The sequence below is a fragment of the Plecotus auritus genome (genome assembly GCF_963455305.1).
Source record: "Plecotus auritus genome assembly, chromosome: 2".
NCBI classification, from domain to species: domain Eukaryota; kingdom Metazoa; phylum Chordata; class Mammalia; order Chiroptera; family Vespertilionidae; genus Plecotus; species Plecotus auritus.
In genome coordinates, this window is record NC_137771.1 from 65,043,418 (window position 1) to 65,065,918 (window position 22,501).

Sequence of the window (22,501 nt, forward strand, 5' to 3'; positions counted from 1 at the left end):
TTCCCTTCCATGTGCTGGGTTAGCTACTGGCAGTCAGCTATCTGCTGGTCCTTTCTATGCTCTCCCCTGAATCTAAAAGGTTGGGTGACTGGGAACTATACAGGGTTGAGCAAAAATAGTTGGATTATAGTTGTGAGTATGCAAAACACAGTTTATTCTTGTATTATTTCTTATTAATGATTGTATTATTTTCCATACAAACAACTGTAAACCTACTTTTGCCCCACCCTATATTTCCTAGACTACAAAGTCCTAGAATATCCCAGCGGCAGATGATTATGAGAGATGAGGAAGGCAGAAGGAAAGCAAAAGCTGTCATATTCTTTTTTTAAAATATATTTTTATTGATATCAGAGGAAGAGAAGAGAGATAGAAACATCAATGATAAGAGAATCACTGATTGGCTGCCTCCTGCACTTACCCACTGGGGTTTGAGCCTGCAACCCCAGCATGTGCCCTTGACTAGAATCGAACTCAGGACCCTTCAGTCCACAGGCCAACACTTTATCCACTGAGAGCCAAATCAGCTAAGGCGAAGCTGTCATATTCTTCCTGAAGCAGCAGATTAGAGATTTTACAGTGGCCTCTGGGGGTCCCTCCACAAATCATCTGTCTCAGGAGGCAGTTTCCAGATGTTCCTGACCTGTGTAGCAATATTTCCCTGAAAGTTAACTGCAAATATGAGAGTTAGCTATGAGCTCCTCTTACCTTTTCTCTTTCAGCCTCTTCAACTGTTTAACAAGCCCCTAACTGCTTATTTTAAACTAGAGGCCTAATGCACAAAATTTGTGCAAGAGAAGGCCCCAGCTGCCGGCACCGGCTTCCCTCTGGCACCCAGGACTGACTCAAGCTTCCCTCTGGCACCCGGGACCCGGGCTTTCCTCACAGCCCTGGAAGGTCATCCAGTCTAATTAGCATATTATGCTTTTATTATTATAGATACCTCTTGCTGCAGGTACCCAGCATGCTTTCTGTTTTTCTAACAGATGACTGACTGATATGTCCCATCTCCTAATTTATACAAATGGGTGGTCAGGCATCCATTTAACTAAGAAAAACACAACCCTGATTTAGATAAGTAGTTGCAGACCCCCAACCGATAGATTGTAAACTGATTTTAACCCAAAAGGTCACACGTTTATGTGACTTCCTTTTCTTCCCCTAGGATGGAGAACTCCACATACTACAGAGACCAGCTCTAAAAAATGTAACACCAGTACCACCCATCTTCCATGGTGATACCTTGAGGTTGGCTACACCCATACATGTTTCAGTTCCCTTTCACTTTATTTCCCTTGGATTATTTGTATATATGTTTTTTATTTATTATTATTATTATTTTCTTTTAATCCTTACCTGAGGATATGTTTTTATTGATGTTTTTAGAGAGAAAAGGGGAAGGGAGGGAGGGAGGGAGAGAGAGAGAGAGAGAGAGAGAGAGAGAGAGAGAGAGAGAGAGAGAGAGAGAGAGAGACATTGATTTGTTGTTCCAGTTATTTATGTATTCATTGGTTGGTTCTTCTTATATGTGTCCTGGGGATTGAACCTGAAACCCTAGCACACTGGATGATGCTCTAACCAACTGAGCTACCCAGCCAGGGCTTAATCTTGTACTTGCTTTAAGATGGTTGTCATGCTCATTTGTGTGAGTGAACTGAACAAGTCTATGTGTGCCAGTCATACCGAGGACATGCATATGTATTACCACCATCTTCTGAAATGAAGCAGTAAAGTTCTAACACAATTAGTGTATTAGATGATTTCCACTAGATGCAAGTAGAGTGTCTTAAGGGAGAGATACCATTTTCTAATATGCACAAAGATGTGACCTGGGCTTGTGATAGGCAGCCCCCCTCTTCCCCCCACTTTATCTTCAATGCAACCTTATGGTTAACAAAGAATGTGCATAGAATGTGTAATTTTAATAACAAATAATACAGTACAGATGCAGTTTATGGAAACTTAAATTATGCAAACTTGAAGTTGCTGCTATAGAAAAATTTTACCAAGTTTTGCTGCATAAAGCTCTCTAAAAAACTTCCCAGAACTGCAAATTCCAAAACTGGCTGGCCCAGTGGGTTGCAAACCATGTTCATGGACTGGCACACAGAGGTGCCACATTATACAGCATGATGTGAAGCACATGCTCACCGGTGTGTACTGGATGGCGCCTTCACGTGCATCTTCAGTGACCATTGTGTTATTGTTTGTACTATGAGCCTTTAGCTCAGAAGTTACACATAAAAAAGCTCTCTAAATCCCTAACCACTGCCTTTAGTCATTTGCCATCTGCTGATTTGGGAAACAGCACACTCTACACAGCACTGGAGAGGATGCTATGAAAATTAAATGTCGACTTAGCACCCCCTCCAAGCTCCCCCCCCCCCACACACACACATATAGTAACAGGCTCTCTATCCTAACATTATTCCTCTGTGATAACCGGTCTTAAATGATAAGTATTTCAAATTATATGGTGTGCTCAGGAGAGCGCCCCTCACACAAAATGCAGCTTCCCTTTAAAAATTCTTGTCTTTAAGTGATTCTAACCCCAATGCCTAAGCCTGAAAGATAATGTGTAAAACTGGAAGGAGCCCTGAAGTTTTCAATTTAGTATCACATTTAGTGATCCACCATGGGGATAGAATTCTCCGCTAAGCATTCCAGAAGTCAGATCTGTTTCTGGGTATTTTTTTTTTCTCTCCTTCATTCTTTTTAGTAGATGGTGAGAGGCTTCAGTGTGTAGAATGCTGCTTTGGTTACTTTTACTCTGGGCACTAACAGGGCTTGAGTTTGTTGCTAAGTCACCTTCACCCATGTCTACAGGGCTTACTTTCATTATGCTTGTTCATTCAATTAAAAAAGAGGGCCAAGCATTTTTATTGCCCCCTCCTGAATAATTAGAGGATTAATGAGCTAATAAGCTCATAATACTTTCAACCTCATGAGGAAACTAGCCTACAGTCATGGGGCAGGGCATGCCCTGTATGTAGTCTATGTGGGTTGCCATCAGCAGACAAACAGAGCTGACCCCCAACCCCCACCCACAGCCTGAAGCAGGTGCTGCTGATTCCCCCCAGTCCTTGGTCCTGGGCCATCCACCAATGGGCTGTGCACATGCTCAGTACCTGTGAAGCAGGGTCATTGTCATTTCTAAATTTTGATTTTTAGTATTTATCAAACGCATCCAAGTGCTGACTGTGAGGGAGATTGGAGCTTTGATGGAGGCATACATTTAGTGTCGTTCTTATTTGGAGTTACTAGGGCAGGGTGGTGCCTTAATTGTTCCAGTGCTTAGAGCTTCTAAAGGTTCTATTAGGGCTCCAAGTCTACCACCCACTTTTAAAACAATTTCCCCAAGAAATTTCAACAATTCACTTCCAAAGAAACCCCTACAAAAACCAGTCTTTCCTAGCAGGCAGCCTTCACAGTGGACTTAATTCTCCTCTAATACGGACTTATCAGAACACCTTGCACAGTGCTACAAAATTGAAGAACATTAAAGCTCGTTTGGCTAGGGAATAGCCCAGGCTTTGAGTCAAGAATTGATCTGAGCCCGGCGGGTGAGGCTCAGTGGTTGAGCATTGACCTACGAACCAGGAAGTCATGGTTCGATTCCCAGTCAGGGTATATGCTCGGGCTGCAGGTTTGATTCCCCGTGTGGGGCATGCAGGAAGCAGCTGATCAATGATTCTCTCTCATCATTGATGTTTCTATCTCTCCCTCTCCTTTCCTCTCTTAAATCAATAAAAATATTTTAAAAAAAAGAACTGGTCTGCAAGGTTTAAATCAAATTTTTAGAACCATCTGATCAACGACTTGCAGATAAGCTTGGGGTCCTAGAATTTGAGGAGAAACCTTCTTTTTCTATTTTTTCCCCCAAGAGAGGGGTTTGCTGTGTTCTTGGTGAGCCCTGTGACCAATGCCATTTGTCATTTCCAAATATACATGACTTCTCTACTCTTGCACCATCTGAGACATGTGTATGCATAGAAACAAAAGCTATATATTTCCACCACGAGTTTTCACACTTGGATCCCCTCCAGACACCATTCTGAATATGACACTCTGTTGCAGGGCACTAAAAATGGTGTTTTCCTCAAAATAAAACCTTTAAAGATCCCTTAGTAGCTATTTAGGGACTGAAATTCAATTTCAATTCCCCACCCTTTGGCCAGCTGTAGATTCAAAATGCTTACACAAAACAAAAAGGGTATGTACTTCATGGCAAATGTGATTTGTCCTCTGCAATAGAATGTGTGCTACAGTTACCACAAACTATATTTTCCTAGAAAATACACAAAGCAGCCCTGCCCGGTGTGGCTCAGTTGGTTGGGTGTTGTCCTGTGCATTGAGGGGTCAATTGTTCGATTCCCGGTCAGGGCACATACCCAGGTTATGGATTTGATTCCCAGTAGGGGCACGTGCAGGAGGCAACCAACTGATGTTTCTCTCTCTCCCTCCCTTCCCTATCCCTCCCTTCCTCTCTCATGAAAATCTATAAAAACGTATTTTTTTTAAAAAAAGAAAATACACAAAGCAATAATGCACCTCAAAAAGGAAGAAGAGATTCTTTCTTAAATTTTATTTCATAGATAGCTTTGATATAAGCTTCAGATAGGCCCACATACTACACAGAGTTTGTGAAATCTATACCTTCAAATCATAACACTCTCTATTTTAGGCCATTATATCTAAAAGCATGACAAACCCTTTTATTCAAATACTTTTATTACAAGTAGTTCTTGCACATAAATGTTACATCACAATAGCAAAAAAATGTAAACTTCTTTTGCAAACTACATAAATACTATATATCTGCCTTGAAGTTACTGTTACTTTAAAATCAGAATATACTCTAAATGCTTTACATAGAAAACTCTGGTCAGTAGCTTATGTGTATGAAACAGTTTCTTTTTCTTACTGACTTGCCTTTCATGTTGCCTACTTAAGTGAGGTCTTTGAAGAAGAAGCATTTTAAATATGACCCACATCAAAATTCAGTCCACAAGTAAGACAAGAACCAGATGCATGTCCATAACCGTGGGCAAAATATGAGATGTGAAAATCATTCCACCTGCTAACTCTGACAAGCCACCAACGGTATGGAGGTAGCTGAAAATGAGGACTTGAGTCAATCTCCTATTTGATCCCACATGGAAGGACTTCAGCCCGCTTGCTAATATACCTTCAGCCTGTTTCAAATGACTCACCTCTTTCTCTTTTCTTTGAGAACAAACACAACAGGTAATTTCTTCAGCTATAATCCTAGACTGGGAAGTCTAGGTGGCCAGTGAACTTATGTCATCATCACTGTTCTTGATGTCTTCAAATACAAATTTGAAATGTATGAATATACAGATGCATTTACACACTCATGCATAATTAAAGGACCACAACGGGACTTTTTTTTTTTTTTTTTTTTTTTTTTTCTTCAAGAGAAGTTTTTAATGTTGACCTTTTTTTTTGTTATTAACTTTACAGTAAATCCCTTTCCTCAGAATGTTCTTTAAGTTAAAAATCAAGTTTTATCTGAAGCCCTTACCATTGTGTTATTCTAAGATTCCTACTAAATACCTAGCTACTGGCCATGGTTTCTTGGAACAAAAAGAATATCATTGCTGAAGCATTTTTAAAAATTGTAAATGCATGCACAAAGAACTACCTAGGCTTTCCAAGCAGCTACATAAACTGGCTCAAGTAACAGTATTATTTATTGTGGCCTACGCCCTTTCCCAACATCTTTTAAACACAACGAGAATTGCTACAAGGTGGTGGCAGAGCCCAGAATGCGAGTCCAGGCCAGCAGGGCTCCGAGCGGCTCACAGGACGGCAAGCAGGAATCCACTGTGTGATCCCCCCTCTTTCTGTGCATTTTCTCTAAATGCATGGTGTCCTCCCTTTACTGCCCAGGCTCTTAAACTACGTAAAACAATTCCTTTAAAAAAAAAAATCTAGCAATGATTAATTGAGACCTCAAATAACACTGTACACGGGCTTTGTTAGAGACAGGCAACCATGCTCAACAGCTCTCCTCCCAGTGCAGGCTGGGTGGGCGGAGGGCACCGGGTTTAGGAGCTGCTCTTGTTGCAGACGGTGCTTTGGCTGATACCATCTTCCATGTACTGGCTGCCCGTGTCGCTCCTGCTGAGGACCGTGGAGGTGATGCGGGAGGGCCGCCTCTCCGGGTTCTTCTCCTGAGAGAAGCAGCAGATCATCTTCTTCATGGTGTTGTACATGTCCTCGTCCTTGTAGGAGTAGATGACAGGGTTCATGAGGGAGTTGAGCAAGGCCAGCAGCAGGAACCACCTTTTCACATGCTGCAGGCCGCACTCCTTGCAGTTCAGGCCATCCAGCAGCAGCACCACCAGGCCCGGCGTCCAGCACACCACGAAGGCCCCTGGAGGGAGAGAGAAGCAAGCAACAGGCGCTCAGACCTCAGGTTGCCTCTGTAGGGGTCTTCTGGCCCAGCCTCCTGTCAATGGTCAAGGGACCTTAGGAATCTGTTTTGACAACTGCAATGCAAATGCCCACCTTTCACCTGAGCATGTGAGACTGAGCTTGTGAGCGGCAAACAGCCGAGAACCCTCTGACTGTTCCACGTTCTATTGTACCTTCTTACCTGCTTATTCAGGTCTGGTCATCAGGGCTTACACCTGCCTCCTGCTTACACACACCTTATCTGTTAGTTCTCAGACCCTCACGAGGAGGCCGCTGCAGTCATTAAGCACGTTGTGCCAATGAGAAAACGGAGGCCCGGATCTAGGGGCATCTGCAGGAAGGCCGCAGACACTTACCCAAACACTCTGCTGTTCTCTAAACCAGAATTTCTAAACATCTCCCTGAAAAACAAGACTCAGTGCATCTATGGCAGTCTCCTAAAAATTTTATTCTTTAAGAATCCATGTCGGTGCTTAGTAAGCACTAACATATTCATAGGCCATCTGCTTAAAATCTGTTTTAGACTAAGATTTTTTTCTTTTGAGTCAGAAATTTCTTTCATGATGAAACAGAGATGTGCTTTTTAGCACATTTATTTATTTAGCACAATTTTAGCACCAATTGCACATGAAAGGCAGTATCTCTGAGTCTCTAGCCATCTGATTATACTCAGCTTACCTCTAAACATTCTGACATGTTTTTCCTAAAATCCAATATTCCCGTGCTCTGTCATCATAACCTCAGACCACAGTGCTCATACAGTACTTCCTATGAGCCAGGCGCTGGTATAAGTGCTTTCCTTTAGTAACTCATAGAGCCGCACCATGAGGTAGGCACCATTAGCATCCCCAGGAAACTGAGGCGTCAGAGAAGTGACTTGCTCATCATCAAATAGCTTGTAAGGGACATCTAATTTTGAACCCAGGCAGTCTTTCCCCATAGGCTGTGCTCCCAGCCACTATGTGACCTGCCTCCATACTAAATGCCCTTGCTTATCTATTCCATAAATACTCACTGTGAGTCTACAATGTGCCCATGAGCTCTGGGAGCTAACGGGCTATCGGGGGAGAGAATAAGCACGCAAGTCTACAAACACATCACCAACTAGTTCCTCTTATTGGTTAAAATTCATCCTGGACAACATTCCTCTTGTTGCTTTGTCTTCTTTCAGAGAGGAATAGTAATAAGCAAGTCAAGTCGAGAATTCTAAAGAGTCAGTGTGAGGCCATGAAACTCCATGACCTTTGGGGTCAGACAGCTATGCCCAGGTCCTCATTGTATGAGCTACATGATGGAGGCACATTGTTTATCAGAGCCATCATTCCCTTGCTGATAAAATCTAATAAAGAGGGAATATGCTAATTGACCCTCATGCCGTCGCAAAGATGGCGGCACCCACAGCCACAAGATGGCGGTGCTCAGTTCCCTCAGCCCCCCAGCCACCCAGGGGCGCCTGAGGCTCAGGTAGCCAGGGCCGGCTGAGGCTTGCGCTGCTGGCAGTGGCAGCAGCAGAGGTGTGATGGGGCGTCGCCTTCCGCTGATTACCGGGTTGCCTCCCACCCCTGAGGGCTCCCGGAATGTGAGAGGGGGCAGGCCAGGTTGAGGGACTCCCCCACTCCAGTGCATTAATTTTCATGCACCGGGCATCTAGTAAGGATAATAATATCAATTGTGCAGGGTGGTTGTGAGGGTCAGAGGTAATAGAAAGTGGTCCCACCAATGAGTTGGGTTCAGCAAGCAGTGGTTACCCTGCAATGCCTAAGGTAGATATCTAAGAGGTATCAGAAGACTTAATTTCCCATGTCATAATTAAAGCTCACCAACAGCTTCTATTTTCTCCATCCTGTATGACTTTTGGTCTGGCTGAGTTCAGAGATTTGGATCCCAACTCTTCACTTACTGTACAACTCGAGGAGACCCACGCCCTAAGTCGGGGCTTTGGCTTCTTACGCTGTAAAATTGGGACTTCAGGCTAGTTCTGGGTTTTTTACATTGTTTAAGGATTGTACACCCTTAGTGGTGTGCAATCAATTTTATGGGCTTGGACAAGTTTTTGTTTGTTTGTTTGTTTGTTTTTTAATGAAAGAAAGGAATGGAATGGAAAGGCTCATATTGTACTACATACTAATAGATTACGGAAGTACTCTTTCATGAAACTCCTGTTTCAATTTTACAAACTGTATTTATGTGTGTATTGGGTATTAAGTAAAACATTATTTCTTACTGTTAGACTAAAAAAGTTTTAAAAATACTAGTTTAGGTAATATTTAAGGCTCCAATCAGCTACACTGGTTTGTATTTCCCATAACAGTATCACTTTTGTTCTGTCTGCTCTTCCCAAGAAAGGGTTACTTGTCAAGAGGGAAGAACTAGTAAGAGCCAGGCATCAAAAGCTGTAGCTACTAACTTTGATGTCAAGAATCCTTTCCGTGTAAATTGCATATTTCCAAAGAAATTCCTTTAGGAGTGTTTAAGGTTGTTGTGTTAATGAGTAAAATATTAACTTTACTCTTTGTTAAATACATGTCTTCCAAACCAATGGGAGGGGAAGAATGGAACTAAATAAAAGGAAAACAGACCTCAAATAAAATAAAAATAAAAGAAGGAGGGTGGGGAGCAAAACACAGAAAAGTGGAACAAATAAAGAACAAAATAAGATGCTGGAAATGAGTCCAAATATACTGAACACCAAACTCAGTGTTAATTGTGGTATAGTTTTTTTTGTTTATTTTTATTGATTTCAGAGAGGAAGGGAGAGGGAGAGAAAGAGATAGAAACATCAATGAGAGAGAATCATTGATCAGCTGTCTCCCGCACGCCCCCTACTGGGGATTGAGCCCACAAACCCAGCATGTGCCCTTAACCGGAATCGATCCCAAGACCTTTCAGTCCTCAGGCCGACGCTCTATCCACTGAGCCAAACCAGCCAGGGCAATTGTGGTATAGTTTTTAAAAGCAGGTGAATCTGGCCCTGGCGGTCTGGCTCAATGGTCAGAGCGTCGACAGACAGACTGAAGAGTCTTGGGTTCAATTAGGGTCAAGGGCAGGTACCTTGGTTGCAGGCTCGATCCCCAGCCTGGTAGGGGTGTGTGCAGGAGGCAACCAATCAATGTGTGTCTCTCATTGATGTTTCTCTCTATCTCTTCCCCTCCCTTTTACTCTCTTTAAAAATCAATGGGAAAAAATATCCTCAGGTGAGGATTAACCAGAAAAAAAAATTTTTTTTTAAAGCATGTGAATCTAAACAATATGATGTCTAACAGTGCATCCATATGTGGTAAAACCATGAGGAAAAAGCAAGATGATTAATACACAATTTACAATCTGGTTACTTCTGCAGGAGACAGAGGGCCACTGGGATGGGGCACAGAGCAGGTTCTAGAGATAATGGTAATGTTCTATGAAATTGGGTGGCAAGTACACAGGTATTTAAACAATTTTTTATTTAAACTGTAGCTATATCTTCTATAATTTTGTTTGCTATATTTCACACACACACATATACACATTAAAAAAAGATAAAAGTAAACTGACAATATGCTTTCCTAAAAACTGTTTTATTAAATGGGATTTTTAAAAAAAAAAATCATAAAAGCTTTTTCCCCCTTCAGCATGAAACTCTAATTGGGATTAGTCAGAGAACTGAAATGCTCTAAATAAATTTTCAAATCTATGCTCTGTTTGTTATATGTGGTAATTCATACAAATTTTCCCTTTGTGTTGAATTACATAATTCATTCAATCAACACCAGACAAACTTTTCATTGAGCAATGCTTATATGCCGGGCACTGTTACAAGCATTTTATATAAATTAACCATTAAATCTTCATAGCAACTCTTGGAAATAGGTACTAACGCTATCCTCATTTTAAACCCGAGGAAACGGAAGCACAGAGAAGTGAGGTAATATGCTCAAAGCCACACAGCTGATAAGAGGAAGAGCCAGGATTTGAACCTACGTACCTGGCACCAGAGCCTGTGCTCCTGTCCACATGCTAGGCTGCTCGGCAGGGGGCCATAAAGGATCTTATTACTGAAGTGAGTGATGGAAGAGGGGGAAAGGGAAGCTACTTCTGGCCTTTAAAGTCCCCTTCATAGTGTGACATATCTGACTATGAGGCTGCATATTTCACAATTAAGTCATTCTCTGGATTGCTAACAGAAAGATTTTCTGGTCATGGAAGGAAGGAGGGAGGGAGTGAGGGGAAGTGGGAAGGGGAAAGGGAAGGTAGTGGAAAAGAAAGGAAAGAGAAGAGGAGGAAGGAAGGAAAGAAGAATTCCAACAAAAATATAAACTGATCATGGGAGTAAGAAGAGAAACACAAATCTGACTTTTCCTTTATGCTGTTTCCAAGAGTAACAAGAGGCAAGTCTTTGACAGAACAGCCCCAACACGCTGCTAAGCTAGAGAGAGGGCGCTTCAGCGGTGTTGTCTGAGATCATGGTTACACTCGGGCAGTGACCCTGGGAAACACCACTTGGCTCCATGACCCCTCCACCCGGCACATCTCAGAGCAGGTGCACAGTTTATCTAACAGCTCGTTCTTCTGGGTTTTTACTGTATGTCAGCAGCTAGATATGAGGCTGCCCAAAGAATTTCAAAGGAGAACATGTCAGGAATGGTTTGGCCTTGGAAACTATAATCTTGGAGGATCCTTGGAGAATGTGTGAGATGTCAGAAATATACAAATGGGCCGTTTCTTTCTATCCTTTTTATTTATTGATTTTGAGGGAGAGGAGAGAGAGAGAGAGAGAGAGAGAGAGAGAGAGAGAGAGAGAGAGAGAGAGAGGTTGATTTGTTGCTCCACTTATTTATGCATTCATGGTTGCTTCTTGTATGTGCCCTGACTAGAGAATGAACTCACTACCTTGGTGTGTCAGGATGATGCTCTAACCCAGTGGTCGGCAAACTCATTAGGCAACAGAGCCAAGTATCAACAGTACAACGATTGAAATTTCTTTTGAGAGCCAAATTTTTTAAACTTAAGCTTCTTCTAATGCCACTTCTTCAAAATAGACTCACCCAGGCCGTGGTATTTTGTGGAAGAGCCACACTCAAGGAGCCAAAGAGCCGCATGTGGCTCGCGAGCAGCAGTTTGCCGACCACTGCTCTAACCAACTGAGCCACTGGGCCAGGGCTATTTCTTTTCTTTTTTTTTTTTTTTAAACATATTTTATTGATATTTTACAGAGAGGAAGGGAGAGGGATAGAGAGCTAGAAACATCGATGAGAGAGAAACATCGATCAGCTGCCTCCTGCACACCCCCCACTGGGGATGTGCCCGCAACCCAGGTACATGCCCTTGACCGGAATCGAACCCGGGACCCCTCAGTCCGCAGGCCGACGCTCTATCCACTGAGCCAAACCGGTTTTGGCTGGGCTATTTCTTAAAAGAGCAGCAGATGATGGGTCCTGGGAAGTATATTTCAGTCAGTACCCCTTCAATTCCAATAAATTTTGGAAGAAAAAGCTAATATATTTTGGTTTTTTTTAGTAGACGCAATGCTCAGACCGTAACAACTGGGAACAAACAGTTTTCAAAGAGAGCATGCCAGGCTCAAGCCACATATTTTTTAAAAAATCAGGCATTAACAAATAGGAGTGGAAATCAGGTATGTTTCCCTTGGAGAGGAAAAGGCTAAGGAAAGACGGGATGTGTTGTTAACTGTCTCCAAAACCTAAAGGGCCATCACATAGAAAGTGGAAGTGCAGACTTGTCCTGGTCCAGAAGGTCACCTGAAAGAAATGGAACAGCACAGAGAGGCAGCATTTGGGTAAATGAAGCTGTTTAGGAGGGAACTGGCGGCTCAGAGGCCAGACAGCCTCCCTGAGCAGAGTGCTTCCTTGCCTGGATTATCCTGAGATTTTCAAAGGGTAGCGATTTTTCCTAAATGAGAGGAAGGAAGCGGCTTCTGAACTCTATTCCAGGTAGAAAATTGCTAAATTCTGTAAAACTATGCGTTTCCACTTCCCATAAAATTAAAACATAGGTGACTTGTTTCCCAAACATAAGACTGTATAGCTAACCACTGATCAAGGTGAATTCTCTGAGCTGACAGTTCTCAAACCTGGCTGGCCATCAAAACTACGAGGGGAGCTTTTTAATCATGCAGGTTCCCTGCTCCCAGTCAGACCCAAAAGTCGCAGGTGCTGGGTGGTGCATAGAAATTTGTAGGACTCAAAAGTTCCTTGGGTGATTATGATGCGTAAGCCAGTTTTATAAACCACTTCTCTATGCGGACCCAAAATAGTTTATTCAAACTAATCCTATCAGCAAAATACAGACTCTATCAACGCACCAAAAAGTCATGGGAAAGAGAAAGGAAGCAGAATTCTTTAAAATAAAAATACAAGCATCTCTCACGATAAATACCTTCATCTTCTATCCGGACATATGTCTGAGCACATCATACCCATAAATAAATGCACAAACACTAATGCCCGTCTACAGACAAGGCATACACAGTCCTCCTCTGGCCTTTGCTGGTTCGCTGGTTCACCCTACCAGGATGCCTTCCCGCCTCCTAATCTAAGATCTACTTTTCTTTCTAAGCTTAGCTCACATCCCGCCTCCTCCACCGGACCTCGCCCATCTGCCCAGCCCACGGTAGCCATCACCTCCTTTCAACTCCTGCGCCACTTTCCACCTACAACCTGCACGTGGCACTGGGCACGCTATCAGCCTGATTCCCTCTAACACTCCCCGAGAGCTCCGGGCCAGTGTGCGTAGGGCATCCCACGTACCCGTCTTTTAAAACCCCAGCCCGATGAGATGGTTCCTCTTGTTATTATTCCAGTCTTCCACATGACGGATTGGGAGGTTAGAGCGGCTCAAGTTTGTCTCGGTCCAGAAGCCAACAAACAGAAGAGTCATAATTTGAACCCAGGCCTGACTCCCCCAGACAACCTCTTGAACATTGTGCTATGCTGGAGGTAGTTTTAAAATACATATGTCCTGGCCCTCATAGGCTAAGCTCCCTAAGCATGTAGGCTGTGCTTCATACCTGGCTGTATCTTTAGAACTAAGTCTGGAGCCCCACACTTGGAACAGTGAACGTAACTCAAGTTTATTAGGTGCCCACACGGGGCCAGGTACTTCAGTAGCTGTAGCACCTGCTAATGCAAACAGTGTAAGTCCTGCCCAGGCACTGACAGGCACGGAACCTAGATGTGATGACTCTGACTACGGTCAAGGAAGGTCTCGGTGAACTGACACTCAGCTGAGCTGAGTGCTGAAGTCAATGATGACTGTGCAGAAATGAGAAACAGCATGATGTATTTGGGGAATTCTAGTTTAGGATGATTTTAATCCAGGTAGGTAACTGAGGAAGTGAGATGACGTCTAAGAGATGAACCTAGGTTAGATTTGGAAGGACGCTGTGGGCAGTAGTCAGGAGTATAGATTCGTTGTATAGATCTGACCCCATAAGCCTTTTTTTTAAACCAGGAGTTTATCAAGAGAATTAAGCTTGAATGCCCTCAGGTACCCGTTGTATGTAATGGGTTAACCTATCTCCCAAGCATCTAGAAGGGTCTGGTATGAGTCATATACCATATTTGGGAGGATTAAGAAAACATTTCTAAGGTCCATGGTTCATAAAGGAATCCCACTGAAAAAGGCTAGATCAGGTTTCTCAGGCTCAGTTGCAACTCACTAGAAATCAAATTTGCAAATTTTCAATTTTTGCAGAATTGCAACCAGCAATTTTTTAAAAAACAAAATAGAACAGAACAGAAAACATGAGTGTACAAGTATAGTAAAGGCACTTTTCATGAAACTTGTTTCAGTTATACACAAAAATATGTGTGTGTATTAAACCATGATACAGAATATACATTATTTCTTATTGTGAGTACCAAGTTAAAAAAAAAAAAAAGAGTTGGAAATCCACTTCTATAGATAAGTGGTTTTTCAAATAATTCTTTAAAAAAGTAGAGGAATACTTCCCAAAGGAAATCTCTTGTTAAACTTCAAAATCAGAGCTGCTCTGACTAAAGAAAAAAAAGGGGGGGGAGGGGGAGTTTGACTAAAGCCCTTTGCAGCAAAATTCAGTCTCATCTTCATACTATATACCCCATCCTCACCCCCATACTCACACACACCTCTGAGGAACCCTTGGGAACCCCACGGAGCATAATTTGAAAATTGCTGCTATAGAACAGCAGTTCTTTGAAGATTGCTGATCAGGGCATAGTGAAGTCTGATATTTCAGAGTGAAGCGTTGTCTGAGTGCTCAGGATGGACTGGAGGTAGGTGAAGCTCACAGCCTGTTCCCACCTGCATCAGAATCCCTTGGGTGCCTGCTCGAAATTCACATTTCTGGGCCCAACCTAGACCTACCAAATGAGGAACTGATGAAGGTATGACCCGGGTATCTCCAGTGTGTGTGTGTGTGTGTGTGTGTGTGCGTGTGCGTGTGTGTGTGTGTGTGTGTGTGTCATTGATTTCAGAGAGCAAGGGAGAGGGGGAGAGAGATAGAAACATCAATGATGAGAGAGAATCATTAATTAGCTGTCTCCCGCACTGGAGATCGAGCCTGAAACCCAGGCATATGTCCTGACCAGGAATCGAACTGCGATCTCCTGGTTCATTGGTGGATGCTCAACCACTGAGCCATGCCAGCCGGGCACATCTCCATTTTTAATCAGCTCCTTGGGAAATGCTTTAGTGTCATTAAGTGTAAGAACCACCGGCCTAGGCAGGGAGACCCATCCAAAGACTGGTTAAAACTCAGGAGAAATGACAAGGTTTGCAAAAGTAGTGTGGTGGAGGAGAGACGCGATGGGTTAGAGTCAGTAAGGAGGAAAAACGTTAACCCTTGATGAAGAACTGGATCTAGGAAGTGAGGGAGAGGAAAAATCCAGGGTGACGGGGTAGCTTGTGGTTCTGACACCAAGTGGGGGAGAGAGAGAAGGGGCAGGTTTGGAAGGAGAAAGCGGTTCGGTTCTAGGCACTGGGCACTTAGAGGGTCTGTGGCTCCTCCCGGCAGAGACATGGGGAAGGCAGCCAGATGTGTGTGAGAACTCTGTGAGCTCCAAATGGAAATGTTGACTTGGGAGTCATCCGCAGGGGGCAGGCACTGAAGCCATATGTTCTTCCATTAATAAATATTTACTAAGCAACCACCTACCATGTGCCAGCTACTCAGAGTGAATGTCTTCATGATGATTGCTTTTGGGTAACAATTCTCATTTCCTTCTATTGCCGAGTGACGGGTCAGTTATATTGATAAGAAGCATTTATTTTTCATTTTAATGATGTTCTATGTTCTTTCAGTGCCCGTTTAAGAGACTCACCCATCATCCAAATAGACTATAAATGAGCTTTCCTCTAGTAATTAAATAAACTAGCGTCAGTGCCATATTCAAAAACCAATATAAGTTCAAAGTTAATTTTTAAAGTATAGTGAATCTTATACTAGACTATCCAATTAAGTACTGAAATGATATTTAATGACTGCAATTTAAGACAGTCAGAAACATCAATTTAAGGAATGTCTAACACTGTGGAAGATACAATTACAATGAAATTATTGGTGACAAGTGAAATAAAAGATCTTTCCAAGTCCCCAGTCTATAGTATGTTTAAATAATCTATAACTGCCACCCCTCTTTTTTGAAAGTTTTCAAAATATCTCAGACAATACTCTGGTTAATACCTCATCCACATTATAGGACATAAGAAAGAAGACTACCTTCTCTGGGAGAAGGGCCCCTCACTGGAATGTAGTTGAGATAGTTCAGCATTCTTGGGATTTTAGTGACAGGATACGAAGAAGACTGAGGCCTTAAGTTGCATGAAGCCTGTTCTTCCAGACTCAGACTTTTCTAATCCAGCTAGTTGCCCATATTTTCATCTGTTTAAAAATTCACACATGCAATTAAAATGAAACCTTGACATGAGAGTGGCCCACAAATAAAGCATCCGTAACAAAAGCAATCACTCACACTGAATAGTTTCGCTTTGGCACATGGACTGCTCATTTCATCAAAGAGGAGGATATATTTTAAACATGTTCACTCTGTTATTCTTTGTGTTTAGTCCAGAAAAAAGTGGCCGGGCACATGCAATGATGCCAACCTCGTCAGCCACAGGACTGTCTGATTTACTGAAATAGAAAATGACAACTCTCCATAAAAATCAGGTTGGGAACCTCTTCTCAGGGAAGCTCTCTTCTTATTTGAAAAGAATTTTAAAGCTAAAATTGAAAAGTAAATGGCTCTTGGTCAGAAGCATTACAACGTGTAAGTTACACACTAACAGAATATTCAAATGAAATGCTCTGTCCATACTAAGAATTTATTTGATAATTTAAAAATAACACTTGCACATGTGGTTTGCATTCAGATGCATACTCACTTACCCACAGTGTTTTAGAAGTTCAATAACTCAGAAAATAGATTGTCACGTATGTGAAAGGAATGAAAATAAACACCTTTGGTAAACCTGATTTATTTTTATTGCAGAAAACAAGAAAACACCAAGACACTTCAAATAGATGATGAGCCGTTAAGCGTTCCACAAATGATTCATTTAACACTATTGTTACCATGGCTGGATCTTTTGACTCTGACAACTGGTTTTAGACACTTGTTTTAAATTTATGGCCAGCTTTGGAAAATTGATAATCTTGGTGCCAAGTGGTTATGAAATAAAATTTAAAGCAGAGGCATACCAGCTAGGACCACAGCCTAGACCTAATTCTAGTGTTTAACTCGGGGCAACAGCTGGAAGTCATAAAGTGCATAAGAAAACACCATCTCCTCCTCCAGATTCCTCTTTAAGCATCGCAGGCCCAGACCAACAAGACCTCAGCACCTCCCTGTTATGTCCAGGGCTCTCTGGCATCTAAGAGAAGGTGTAAGGAGAGCCATGTGTATTGCTATATTGGCTGGTATACTCTCACAACTGACAGATCCCAATTAGCCTGCCCAAAGATCTGAAATCCTTCTGGCCAGAGTCACTGCTTTGAATTAGAAGGCCTATGCTGCCTCTTATCTAAAAATATTAACATGTTACGCTGTAAGCATGTACTATTCTATCACATGAACTGCCATTAGCACCGAGTATCCTGGGGCAATGCAAAAGGGGTACCTTTGGGGAGGGTTAAAATTTTTGAAAGGGTTACAGCATAAGACACTGCATGCTAACCTGACTAGGAGACAAGATTCTGGACACCCAGATGCCACAAAACACCAGTCTAAGCTCAGAAGAAGGAAACAGGAAGTAGTAGGAGCTGGGGGAGGTGAGTTAGAGATAGTGGGGCCTGGAAAAGTGACAGCATGGTATAGCTAAGGAACTACAGTGTCTTGACATACGGTTACCACTTTCCATCCTCTGCCAAGGCTGCCATCATGAATCCACCACACTACTTGCTTCTGAACCCCGATGTGCCTGGATCCTTCGCAGCACAGTGCTCCGAGGAGCCTTTAGCCATCAGCTGGAATTTGCCCCTGAAATGAACCCCACTTCCATCCCTGTATAGTAAAAAGAGCATGGGCTTGAGAGGAAGCAGACCCTGAGTTGAAATTCTGGTTTTTGCCCCCGGGGAAATCAATTCCCCCTCCTGGGCCTCCCACCATTTTCTTAGCTATGGAATGAGCATGTGGATACTGACCCAACTGGATTTTTCTGAGAATTTAATGAGATAATGTGTGGAGAGTGCCCTCTCAAAAAACACGCAGAAAATGTTAGCTCCGACTGCCCAGAGAGGGTGGCTACTTCCCCTGCTGCACTTCCTGAGGTAACTTATAAACACATCTGGTAGGGTGCTCCAGCGGCTCTGTGTGCCCATACCTGCATGCACTCACACACACAATTATTACACTGTACCCTATTCTGTGTGCATGTGGCTGCTCTGTTAGACTGACAGCCTCAGCAGAAATCCCTTTTACATCTTATTTAACTTGGGTTACCCAGGGATTAGTCAAGTACCATATACACAGACGGTATTTAATAAAAAAGCTTGTCATATGAAGAAGTGAGAAATCCTGAGTCAAACCCGGACCACTGGACTAGAGTATGCTTTTTCCAAGTCCATTCTATTTGTCTGCTTACAGTGTCCTCATCCATGTATTAATGAGGTTGGACTGAATGACCTGCAAGGCTCCTTTTGATGATTCTGGGTCTCACTCATAGGTAGCTTCATGGCCAATGTATAGTCCAAGTAATGGAGCAGAAAGGCAAAAATAGATGGTCTGTACGGTGCCAAGTGAGAGAGATAATTTTGTAGCAAATTTAAGATGCATGTATGTCACATGATTCCAGCTGAAACTGGCACCTGGAGATGGGACTATCTCAGATATTTGGTATTTATCCAACTAACATAACAGTGAGCAATTGTGAAGTGTCAGGCGCTGTGAATAATGAGACAAAGGAGACAGAGGAGTTGATGATTACCATGCAGGGTACACACAAGATACCGTAAGGCCATACTGCTTAATGGTCTCAACAACCGGTAGAATTACTGCCCTCTACGGGGTCACCATGGGTTGAGTTTTTAAAGGAACAGAGATGTTAAGAATAGCAGCTACTATTACACTGTTTTCAATATAAACAATATTTTTGAAATAATATTGAAATAATTGAAAACATTAACAATATTGAAATCAATAATATTGATTAATAATATTATTAAAACAATTATAATATTGCTTATTGAACAGCTATTAAAACAATAATAATATATAAAAGATGCTCATAATATATTGCTAAGTTTACTAAAAGAGGTTACAAAATACTATAAATAGTAAGATTCCATTCTGATTAAAAAAAATAAATTAAGCATGCATTTGTGCATGTACATATGGGCACTTAGAAAAGATCTCGAAATATATATCCAAATATTCTGGCAGATATAGGCAGACTGACCCAACAGGTTTGTCCTTCCTTATATCTTTTATCGTTGTCTTAATTTTTTGCTTTGTGCATGTCTTTTTTTTTTTTTTTTAATAATAATAAGCTCTCATTAAAGCTATTTCTGTTTTTATTTTGGGAACAAATTTACTTGCATCCACTAACTTTCTACTGTAAAAAAAAAAAGTGCCATAAAGTTGATCCCACGTAGTTGAGAAATGAGGTAAAGACTGCCTTTCCCAAACAATCTCTTCAAGGCAATTTCACTCCCTTTTACCTTCAGGCAGTTTACTAAGTAGAAAAATACACAGCAAGAGTGTGAGAAAGTCATTAAATCATAAAACCATGCCATAACCCTTGAAATGGAATCAATAAAAATCAATTGTGTAAAATCTAAGGTTTGTTACTGCAACATTCAATTACTTCCCATTAGTTGTACATTAATCACAAAAAGCACAAAGGTAAAGAAAGGGAAATATACTGTGCTATACACTGAGCCAAAGGTCCCAAAGAATCACTCCCTCTCCCACCGAGCATAACCAGGCTGGTCTCCACTTGTAAGCAGGGGCTAGCGAGTTGGAAGCCACCAGAGAGTATACATATCAGTGGGTGATGCTGGCTAGATGCCCTCATTGATCTTTTATCAGAGAACAAGAGTCCACATACTCCCCTTTCCGGATAATGAAACTTAAAAACCTTTTAAAAATGAGCCTTCCCTCCCTTCCTTAGGAAGGGGAGCCCACGGATCAGACCTCTGCCTTTCCCTTATACCTGTGTCACCACTGCGAGCATCCTTACCCCCATAGTGGGTGACATCACTTGACAGCTGCCCTTGCCTTGTGCCCTCGTGGTGGAGGCCATCAGCCACCCACAGCCAGCAGTCCCTGTGCCTCCGACAAGCCCTTCTGCCCTTCAGTTTGCTGCTTATAAGGTTCTGTGGACTTAGAAGGTGCAGTAAGAACGGCAGCTGAATCAAGTCAATAGAGCCCTGAAGAATGACATGGGTGGGGGAGGGGAGAGCACATTAAAAGGCTTTGAGACAACTATTTGTGCTCAGAGGACATTTTTCACTATGGAGGTAGGAGCCAGAGATTGTTTTAGAGATTAAATAAATGCAGGGACACTCAGAAAACATAATTCATCTCTATATGGGCTAATTTTAAGGATTCACTCCTGCTTGGCCAGTGTGGCTCAGTGGTTGAGTGTTGACCTATGAACCAGGAGGTCACAGTTTGATTCCTGGTCAGGGCACATGCCTGGGTTGTGGGCTCAATCCCCAGTAGGGGGCGTGCAGGAGGTAGTGTGATCAATGATTCTGTCTCATCATTGATGTTTCTAACTCCCTCTCCCTCTCCCTCTCTAAAATAAAAAAAAAAAATCTATCTATATAAATATATATTTTTAAAAATAATTTTTATTGATTTCAGAGAGGAAGGGAGAGGGAGATTGAGCCTGCAACCCGAGCATGTGCCCTGACCTGGAACCAAACCCGGAACCCTTCAGTCTGCAGGCTGACGCTCTATCCACTGAGCCAAACCAGCTGGGGCATGAAACATGAAAACTAGCTAACCACCATTCATTTTTTTTTTTTTAAAGCAAGCAAACAAAATGGTTATTAAGCAAGTCATTTGTAGCTCAGTTCCAAAGTGTCATCTGAGATCTGAAAACCAGTACAAGGGCACAGGGAAACAGATTCACATCTTTTCTTACATTTCAAGCCCTCGCAGTGAAAGCAGGCTAAGCAAGCTTTGGACACATACACACAGATGTGGAGATATTCTGTTGTGAGTACACCCTGGTAATTTTTAAACAGCCAGCTTCTTCTCCAATAACTCAGTTTGCATTGTTTATGCTCTCTGCTGCCAAGAGGGGGGAAATGATCCAGTGACAAACATCTACAGTTTTAACTCGGCAGGAGTATGAATCAGAGCACCACTCAAACTGTGTAGAAATATCTTCCACTTAACATTTCTGATCACATTAACTTTTCCCTAAGCTAGTTGGAATTGGTATTTACCATAATTTACTTTAAAGGAATGTAATATGATTACTTTGTAATATACAAAGCAATGCTGATAAGAGCATACTGCTCAAATCCCAAGAAAATGTCAGTATTTACTGATTTACCTATGAACCAGCAGTACATTGATGTTAGATGTGCAAACATGGATTTGTTTTCTTTTTTAATTAATTTCAGAGAGGAAAGGAGAGGGAGAGAGAGAGAGAAACATTAATGATGAGAGAGAATCATTGATTGGCTGCCTCCTGCACGCCCCACACTGGGGATTGAGCCTGCAAGCCAGGCATGTGCCCTGACAGGGAATCGAACCGTGACCTCCTGGTTCATAGGTCGACCACAACCACAGAGCCATTCAGGCTGGGCATGGATTTGTTTTCTTACTCTCTTTATTTTTCACCCCCTTAGCTGCCCTGCTGCCACCCCACCCTGATGTCCTATTATTCTCAAATGCTCTTCGTTATCCAATTTTCTCCAGGAATTCTGCTTGTATCCTATTTGTGATGATAGCCCCACCTAACTTAGCAAACTTTTCAAATGTAAACAGCCCTCATTTGATTCCATTGTTCAGATTCTATCCCAGGATTTCATGCATCATCCAACAAATATTTATAGAGCCTCTATAAGGAGTCAAGGAGAGTGCTGATTACCCAAGGATTACCCAGGACATGGTGGTAAACAAATTAGACACAAGCTCTTCCCTATTCCTGATTTCACCAGTTCCTTCTGATAGCCCCCAAAGTGCCCTTGGGAGAGGTCTTCCTTTGTGTCATAGAACGTAGCACCCAGCCCAGCCATCCCCAAACATCATCTGTTTGATTTCCCTGTATCACTCTCTGCACTAGTTTATTGGTGTACCAATTGATTGACTGATTTACTAATTCACATCACCCAATGGGAACTTTGCCCATTTTATTCACCTACATACATCTTCCATGTACACAGTACTTTCTAGATCCTTTCCGGAAGTTCTGACTCTAGGGATCTGGAATGGGGCACAAGCATCTGAATGTTATCAGTCAGGCTCATACTCAATAAAAAGAACAGTATTGGTAAAACATGAACTGGTTAATAATTTACTATAATGAACAAATTATGCAATCTGAAAAAAAATATCATGCTATTTGGAAACATATTCTTAGTTTGCTTTGAGCAAACTTTCAAAGTTTGATAGAATACGAGGAA

General features: G+C 42.2%; 1 protein-coding gene across 1 annotated transcript in view; it reads right to left on the reverse strand.

The window, feature by feature from the left end:
- Positions 1-4,569: 4,569 nt before the first annotated feature.
- The window catches only part of LPAR3 (lysophosphatidic acid receptor 3), an 83,465-nt gene continuing 65,533 nt past the window's right edge, over positions 4,570-22,501 (reverse strand). Inside the window, exon 3 of the mRNA XM_080655502.1 lies at positions 4,570-6,400. Coding sequence (XP_080511628.1) covers positions 6,072-6,400 — 329 coding nt within the window. The 3' untranslated portion in view covers positions 4,570-6,071. The remainder of the gene's footprint in view (positions 6,401-22,501) is intronic.